At 50.8% G+C, this 8,420-nt stretch overlaps 1 protein-coding gene across 1 annotated transcript in view; it reads right to left on the bottom strand.

Annotated features, from left to right (window-relative positions):
* Positions 1 to 2,315: 2,315 nt before the first annotated feature.
* The window catches only part of Ubqln4 (ubiquilin 4), a 17,893-nt gene continuing 11,788 nt past the window's right edge, over positions 2,316 to 8,420 (bottom strand). The window contains exon 11 of the mRNA XM_029537557.1: positions 2,316 to 4,129. Coding sequence (XP_029393417.1) covers positions 3,977 to 4,129 — 153 coding nt within the window. The 3' untranslated portion in view covers positions 2,316 to 3,976. The remainder of the gene's footprint in view (positions 4,130 to 8,420) is intronic.

The raw sequence follows: 8,420 nt of genomic DNA, 5'->3' as shown, positions 1-8,420 counted from the left end.
CTGAGTGCTGGGATCAAAGGCGTGCGCCACCACACCCAGCTTCTAGAAAACTTTATAGTGATTGAGATCAAGTTCTATTACTTCTGTTCTTTATTACTGAGATACGTTCCTTTCCCAGTTTATAGTTTTGTAACTATTGAGGCATGTGTGAAAATGCACCTTCATTCTTAGCGACTACAGCAAAACTACTGTTTTGGTGCTCATGTTGTTCTGGCATTGACCTTTAGGAGCTGTTTCAGCTTTGTCCTTTATCCAAATCCTATCACCAGATGCCATCGCCGTGTAATTCTGTTGTTTTAATTTTATTTCTTTGACACAGGGTCTCACTATGTATCCTTGGATGTCCTGAAACATACTACATAGACCAGAATAGCCTTGAACTAACTCAGAGAGCCTCCTGTCTCTGCCTCCTCGTTGCTGGGATGTTAACTGATTTTTTTATGCGCATCTATCGGCCCATATGTATGTCTGTGTATCACATATGTGCAATACTTAAGGAGTCCAGAAGAGATTTTAGGATCCCCTGGGACTGACGTTACAGATGGCTGAGCTGCCATGTGGGTGTTGGGAACTGAATCTAGAGGGAGAAGAACAGTGCTCTTAATGGCTGAGCCCCAAGCTGCTGCTTTTAGACCACTTCCTTATTTTATGCCTGAAAGATGCTCTGGTCAGTCTACCTGCCCCAGTCTCCAACCAATCATCTCTCCAAAAGTCCAGTTCCTCTACCTCCAGCACCCGGAATTAAACTTAGGGCCTCGTATGTATCTCTAGTCCCTTCCTCCCTCATCTGGAAAGTGGGTTTTACTTTGCCCTGGCCTTGTCTCAGTGTCTGGAGTGCTAGGATTCTAGGCACATTCCACCATGCTCAGCCTGCTGTAACACTTCCCAGGTCTAGGATGTAGGCCGCTTCTTACAGAGCTTTGTTTACTTTTACCGAGCAGGCACTAACACTGGCCTCTCAGTCTGAGCTCAGGTTAAGGTCAAAGGGCTCCCCGAATGGCCTGGTATGCTGTAGAATGTGGCTGGCTCTCAACTCATCTAGTGTAAGTGTGATGTGGATCAAGGCTCCTACTTCTGAAGCTCTAATGTTATCCCCTTTTAGCTGCCAGCTCCGAAGTCCTCAGACACACAGCTCAGTCTCCCAGTGATGACTTCCCAATTAGTGACATTTTCCAAGTCAAAGGCAGCATTAGGGCCAGCAAGATGGCACAATTGGTAAAGGTGTTTTGCCACCAAGCCTGGTGACTCATTTCAATCTTGTATACACCATGTGTATCCAAGGATACCATGATTAAAGCAAAGAACTCCCAAGTTGTCTTTCATATGTGCTCCACAGCACACTTGTATATTCACACATATGCATACACAATAAACAAAAAGAACTGCAGTATTTTTTAAAAGGCAGCTGACCTGGAAACTTCTAGTTATGTCAAATGATATATTTGGCTGGGGCACACAGGTGAAGGGATGTCTTGCTAAAGCAAATACGCTAACGGCAGTTTTCCTGAAGCAGACACAGGTGAAAGGATGCTTGATGGATTAAATATGACCCCACAGACAGAGGGAGGAACTTTGGTTTGCTTTGACTTGCTAACTTTGCTAATGACACACACGTAGTGGTTCGACCTACAGTGTTGTTGAGTTCTACTTATGGTTAACACTGCCATTGAGAGAAGCTCAACAAAGAACTGCTTATGAACTTCTTGCTGCTTTAGTGGCCTGGGTTGGCAAGCCTTGCAGTTTCCTCAGGATTGAACTACAGTTGCTGGTTTATGTGTGGTGTCCACTTGCCAAAAGGACAGGACGGAAGCTGCTGGTGTGTGCCTGCTGTCTGTCTGTCTGTCCTGTGTGTGCCTGCTGTCTGGCTGCCTAGGCCCAGTCTGTAGCTAAGTTGTATTTGGTGTTTGCTACGGACTGAGTGCTGACAAAGACTGAGCTACTGCTGAACGGGTCTTTTTATTTTTTATTTTTTTGGTTTTTCGAGACAGGGCTTCTCTGTATAGCGCTGCCTGCCTCTGCCTCCCGAGTGCTGGGATTAAAGGCCTGCGCCACCAGGCCCGGCTCTGCATGGTTCATTCTTATATTACCAGACACCACTGATAGCTCCATTGCTAGAAAGACAAGGCAAGCGTGGCACTCAGCCTTCAATCCCATCCCTCAGCCACTGAGGCCGCCTGTTGCTGCAAGTTCTAGGCCAGCATGGTCTTCAGTGACACCCCCTTTCAGAACACCAAACCCAACTCAAGACAGACAGTGGTTTGCCTTCAGCATGGTTCCTCCCTCAGGAAAAAAGAAAACACCTCTATAATCTCACAACAAAAATCACATTCTTTATTTACAAAGGCCAGCATGGGTGTTGGGTGTAAGAGGGGGAAGGGAAGGCATGTCTGAACTGATTGGGCCTGCTCCCCACCTACAGCAGGATGCCTATCCTTACCTGTCTCTCAGCCAGGGGTCCTCCAAGTACCTGGACCACACAGCAGAGAGAATATGGCGAGAGCTTCCTCTGGTACTCCAGTTAAACAAAGCCCAATTCCATACCAAAGGCATCTGCCATCCCACCTCTCCTCAAATACAAGTTTCTGGCCTAGAGAGAACCAGCAAAGAACTGAAAGGCAGGAGCTCTGGAAGAGAAACCTCACTATTCCTTCACCAAGGAAGCAGTGGTGGCCAGGGTACCAGTCAGAGCCATTATCGCTCAGAGAATTACTCAATCTGCTTTCTGGTTACCCAATACTCAGAGGCCCAGGGCCCTGGCTCCCTCAGTACTAACGAGATTGGCCCTTGTACCCACTCATCTCTGTTGACAAAGTTGTGAACCAGAAATCAACAAAGAACACACACCTCCCCAACCTGCATGTACGCACATATACAGATTTTCTACAATGCTGAGAAACCCCATCAGATCTTCAGGAGAGNGGGGCTCAAAATACCGGAGCCTGAAGNCTGGGTTCACTGGAATATGTACGTGAGCGCAATTATGTCTGGAAACAATGGAGCCAATCTGACTCCTNNTGGGTCACGCTCGTGGGTCACGCTGGTCAGCTTTGTTGAGCTCCTTTCTTCAGTTTCAAGTCCATCAGTCCCTCTTCTGTCAGGCCTGAGCCTGGCTTCTCCACCATGANAGACTATGGGTCTTTCTAGACTCTGTCAACTCCAACGTCCAAGCCTCCCGCCCAGGCTGTCTCCCGAGTCCCTGCTCCCGAGAGCTCTCAGCTGTCTGTGGCTCTTGAGCACCAGCGTCCACTGGTCTGGTTTGAGCTTGATAGCCCTGCCCAGACTGCTGACTCACTGCTGCCTTTGGACAGAAGGACAGGCGTTTTCTTCCCTGCCTCAGAGTCTCAAAGGGAATCCATGAAAAATTGCTATATGAACCAGTACAGGGGTAGAGAAAGGAAAACAGTTTCACCAGCACCTGGCCCAAGAGTGAAATTCAAACTGGTTGAGCTGAGGTGAGAGAGGGAGAGGAGGGTAGGAGTAAGGTAAGGCTCACTAAACTCTAGTGGTACCAACGGAAGACTTCCGATCCGCTAGGTGGGGCCTCCTCTCAGTCCCCTGGGGAAGAATGCCAAGGTACTTGTCGGCAAGGAGATGTGGCCAACGGGCACACTGTGCACACTAGATAGCTGTGGGCAAGGAGATGTGGCCGATGGGCACACTGTGCACACTAGATAGCTGTGGGCAAGGAAATGTGGCCGATGGGCACACTGTGCACACTAGATATCTGTGGGCAAGGAGATGTGGCCGATGGGCACACTGTGCACACTAGATAGCTCTGCTCCAAGAGATTTCATGACGGTAAACAAATCAAAATCCTTGGACAGCTTTGGGTTGGGCACAAGCCTTGGAAAGTTGGAAGTCACCCTGGTGTTCTGTTCGTAGGGGTCAAAGAAGACAGGCTATGGAAGGGAGGGCTTGAGAGGATCCAAAGGCTGGCACTGAGAAGTGGGGAAGGCAGGAGGCACCAGCTAAGGGATCAGGAGAGCTGGGAGCCCAGGAGTCTCTCAATAGCGGCATTGATGTCCCCTCCTGTGGCAATCAGGGCCTGTAGGTTGGCCTCACGGTTGATAAAGCCCATGGAGTTGAGTTGTTCCAGCTGCTGTTGAAATCTCACTTCTGGCATCGGCACCTAAGAGTTCCCACTTCGGACAAAAGTTGGATCATCTGCTGCATGAGTTGTTGCTGGGCATTGGAACCCGCACCGGGAGGAGATGTGGCTGGCATGCCCGGGGAAGAAGTGGGGGCCTCTGCCGAAGATCCAGAGTTGCTGCTTGCCAGAGGTACCGAGGTCCGGGCTGTCCCAAAGGAGCCAAGGCTGGAGGCAGGAAAAGAACAAGAGCTAGGAGATGGCAGTGCAGAACATGGTGGGAAATGGACGTGGAGGGCAGTGCTTGCAATCTGGAGATTTGGGAGGTGGAGATAAGAGGACAAGCTTGAGGCTAGCCTGGGCTATGAAAGGGAGACTTGGTCTGGATCAAAAAAAAAAAAAAAAAAAAAAGGAATGGAAATGTGAGATCCAGAATGAAAGTCAGAACAAAACAGAAAAGCAGACCCAGCCCAAGGTACAATGGTGTGTGCGCACGCGCCTGTGTGTGTGTGTCCGTCTGTCCTCGTGCGAGCATGTAAGAGAGAAGAGAGAAAAAGAACCTTAATAGCCACTAGCGCTCCTTACCTGGGTACCAGCCCAGGGGCCTCAGTCTGGAGGGTCTGCAGTCCCTGCTGGATCTGCAGCAAGGCCTGCATGGCCCGGGGATTGGTGAGGATGGAGAGAGACTCTGGGTTTTGCATCTGTTGGGAAACAAGCAGAGAAGGCAACAGGAGAAGCAGGAAAGAGACAGTAAGTACAGCTGGCGCCTGTCTGTCACCTTAACTCTGGCCTCGGGGGGGGGGGGGGCGGCTTCCCCCTCTGTGAACCTCACTCACCTGCTGCAGGAACACAGGGAGCTGCAGACGGAGCTGCTCCTGAAGCTGTGGATTCCCTGCAAACAGCGGCACATTCACCATCATCTGCAAACGTGAAGAGGGTAGGGAGGCCTGGGTCATCCGACCCTGGGAAGTCCCCCACAGCCGCAGACCCTCCTCAGCACTGCCACTACTGCAGGGAATATGACCAGCACTTTGAGAAATCTCAAAGTGCTCCACAAAAGCCTGTGTGGGAGTGTGACAAAAAATGGGCCCGTGTGCGGAGCAAGAAAACGCAGCAGGAGTAAGCCTGCACCTGACAGTCACCAGAGCTACCACTTCAAGTCTACAGGGTGCCCCATGTGCCACGCGGTGCTCCTGCAATCCTCCATCACAGCAGGAAGGACGCTGTGGCTGCCACCATTTGAAGAGATGGGGAGGTTAAACAACTTGCTTAGTTCACATAGCTGTGAAGGAGCAGAACTGGGAGCAGGAACCTAGGCAGCCTGGCCCTGAGTGCGAACTGCTCCCTCGGGAACCCTTTCCCCGGAAGCACTTCCTTCAGCACTTTTGTACCTGAGCAGCAAAGTCAGGGTTCTGGGCGAGCGTCTGCATCATGGTGCGCATGTAAGGGGCTGAGATGACGTTCTGCATCAGCTGGGGGTTTTCAGAAATCTGCTGGAGGAGCGCCTGCATCTCTGGGCTGTTGAACATCCCTGGGACAAAGAGGCAGAGACAAAACAGGAAGAAAGGGGTCCAAATGGAAAGCAGACACTTCACTCAATCTACCTTACTTCAGACACTGAGTGGTCAGAAAACAGAGAAGAGGTCACGGTCAAATAGGCACCCAAGCACCATGACGTGGGGCCAAGGGCTCCTTGCTCTGAGGTCAGCTTACACTGATTTATCCTGACTTGTCCCATCAATTTGGCTAAGGGCTAGCTGGTTAGAAACCAAGTCTGAGTTATGTCCCTCGGACTGTGCCTGCAGTGAGCTCAGACAATGTGAGCTGGAAAGAGCCGTGGAAAGCAATGGCTTTCAGACCTGCCTTAGCAGCAGATGCCTGCTTCGCAACCCCACCTCACTCAGGTACTGCAATGTTGCAGCTGAAGCCTGGACATGAGAGATGGAGCTGCTGTTTGGTTCTCGCCTCTCCTGGAGATGGTCCAGATCCCCCAACACTTAGAAACAGTATTTAAGCCACTGATCAAGAGCAAGTCCTCCCTTAGGAAATAAGGGAACTGAAGCACGATAAGGGGAAAGGACTTGCCCAATTAAAGTTGCTCCCAGAGTGCAGGGAAGTCAGGGGACCAGAGCCTGTCACATTGTGCTGTCACAGTGCAGAGAATTCCCTGGGGCTTAGCAGTGTATATTTACCCTGCACATCTTTCTCTTCTGACATCACAGCTGCCATCTCTGGATGTGTTCCCATTCTTCTGCAGCCCCTCCCCCTAATCCTCATCTCCCACTCTGACCCATTTACACTGGATGGTACCAGACATGTTCATGGAGCTGGGAGGTGTGGCCTGGTTCATTCATGAGCCATTACTTAGGTCTTTACCAGGGATACGGGACATGGACAGACAAACCTTGCTCCTGTAAGGGAGGGCCATTACCCCAGGCTGCTGGGCCCTTCTCTAGCTTTCAGTCTCACCTGTTTTCAAAACACTGGAGCAGTGTGGACCCCATTCAGTCCTGGGGCAGAAGGGCTGCCCTGGTGTGACCCCACTAAGCTCCTTCCACCCTAGGACATACCTGACCCCAGGCTAGCCGCATTGATCCCAAAGGGGTTCGAGACTGTCGGGTGCACCTGGCTGGTCCCCGATCCTCCGGTGCCCTCCCCACCGGACCCGGGGGCCTGGGAGGTGGGGGGCGAGGGGCTCCAGGGGTTAGGGAGGGGCTCTCGATTCTCAGTCCGAAGAGGTTGGGAGGATGAGTTGTCGGAGTTCCCGGCCAGGGAAGAGAAGGGATTGTTGCCAAACTGGGAGGAGGGAAAGGTTTTGGGTTAAGGACTATAACAAATGAGGGACAAGGGAGAGGCTCCCTCTCTGCTCACTCCTAAGAGCCTCCCCTCCCCAGGGAAAGGAGAGACAGGGCACCAAACATCCTCATGTATTCTCTGTTCTCAAGGACTAGCTCCACCCTCACCGACCCTGCAAAGGACAGCTGGCTGATGCTAGTGACATCCTCAGGAAACGGGCCTTCTCCTTAGCCTGTGCTCAGTGTGGGCCTCTGCTCTCTGCTGTAACCCACAGGTGTTCACATGTATCTTTTCCTTTGGGAATGAGGTATTTCAGCTCTTGGAGTAGTTAAAGGGCAGAGGCAATGTCAGAGTCACCGCAGCCCTGATGCTAGTAGGTTCTCAGGAATAGCTCTAGGGGTACAGGCTCTCATCTGACCCCGAGCTGTCCCAGTTCCCTCTTTCCCTGTCCTCTGGGCCTAATCCTAAGCCCCAGAACTCTCTTCCTTCCTTCCGAGGTCCCCTGAGAGGCACCTGAGCCATCCAGGAATGTCAGGATGGTACCCCAGGGGAGCACAGCTCTGGCTAAAGATTCCCTTTAGGCTTTCTCCATCCCCTGTCCTTTGGAGGAATTCCCCAGTCTAGCTCCCATACTTCCAAAGACCACTCAGGACTGTACCTCATCAGATGGCATGTTGCCCAAAGATAACACTAAACCCCTTCCCTCTATCCCCCTAACAACCACCACAGAGCTCTGTCCAGGGACCTGTATGCCCAGTAGGCCATGTGAGCCAAGCAGTTCTGGACACCCACCCTTCACTTGCTCAGTTTTAGAAGCTTGAAGCAAAGGGGAGACAGCTGAGTGGCCTGGTCCCCGCCCACCTATCCTGTTATTCAAAGTGGGTCACAGGGTCTCAGTTAACCAATCACCTACTCTGAGCTGTGGATCCTTGGATCCAACAGATGCCCATTTCCATAACCAGCTGGCCTCAGAAACCACAGCTTGAGTTTTTACTGCTGTTTTGGACCTCACATTCCTATAGTCGGCCTAGTGTGTCCACCACTTCCAGTTCCTGGCCTGCTCTGTTCTTCCTGGTGGCCCTCAGATTAAATCTCCTTCCTTGAACTCCCAGAGTTGACTACCCTGGCCATTTATTGAGTACCTAGTCTATGCCTGGCATATTTATTCTAATGTCCTTCTAATAGAGCAGTTCTCAAAAATGTTGTCCTATGACCCCCCCGAAAGATTAGAAAGCTTTCCTATCTCCATAAAATGTCAATTTGCTCTTACCATTTACTCTCTTATGAAAGCTGTGTATGTAGCACGGGACACTCATCAGAATGAACATAGACCGGATGAGCCCACCGTCCTACAGTGTCAGACATTAACAATATCTGCGGCAAGACCGTGCTTTCTTCTAAATCTGTTCTCTCTTTCTCACCTCGCCCAGATTTCAGCTTTAATTTCTGACAGTAAATAATGGTGGGTCCAACTCACAAAAACAAACTTTAGGGCCCTCTATAACTTTTGTATGTTTGTTTTTTTTTTTTTTTTTTT

This window comes from Mus pahari, chromosome 4 (assembly GCF_900095145.1).
Source record: "Mus pahari chromosome 4, PAHARI_EIJ_v1.1, whole genome shotgun sequence".
Taxonomy (NCBI): Eukaryota; Metazoa; Chordata; class Mammalia; order Rodentia; family Muridae; genus Mus; species Mus pahari.
The sequence above is the reverse complement of the archived record's forward strand: the minus strand, read 5'-3'. Positions and strand labels throughout refer to the sequence as shown.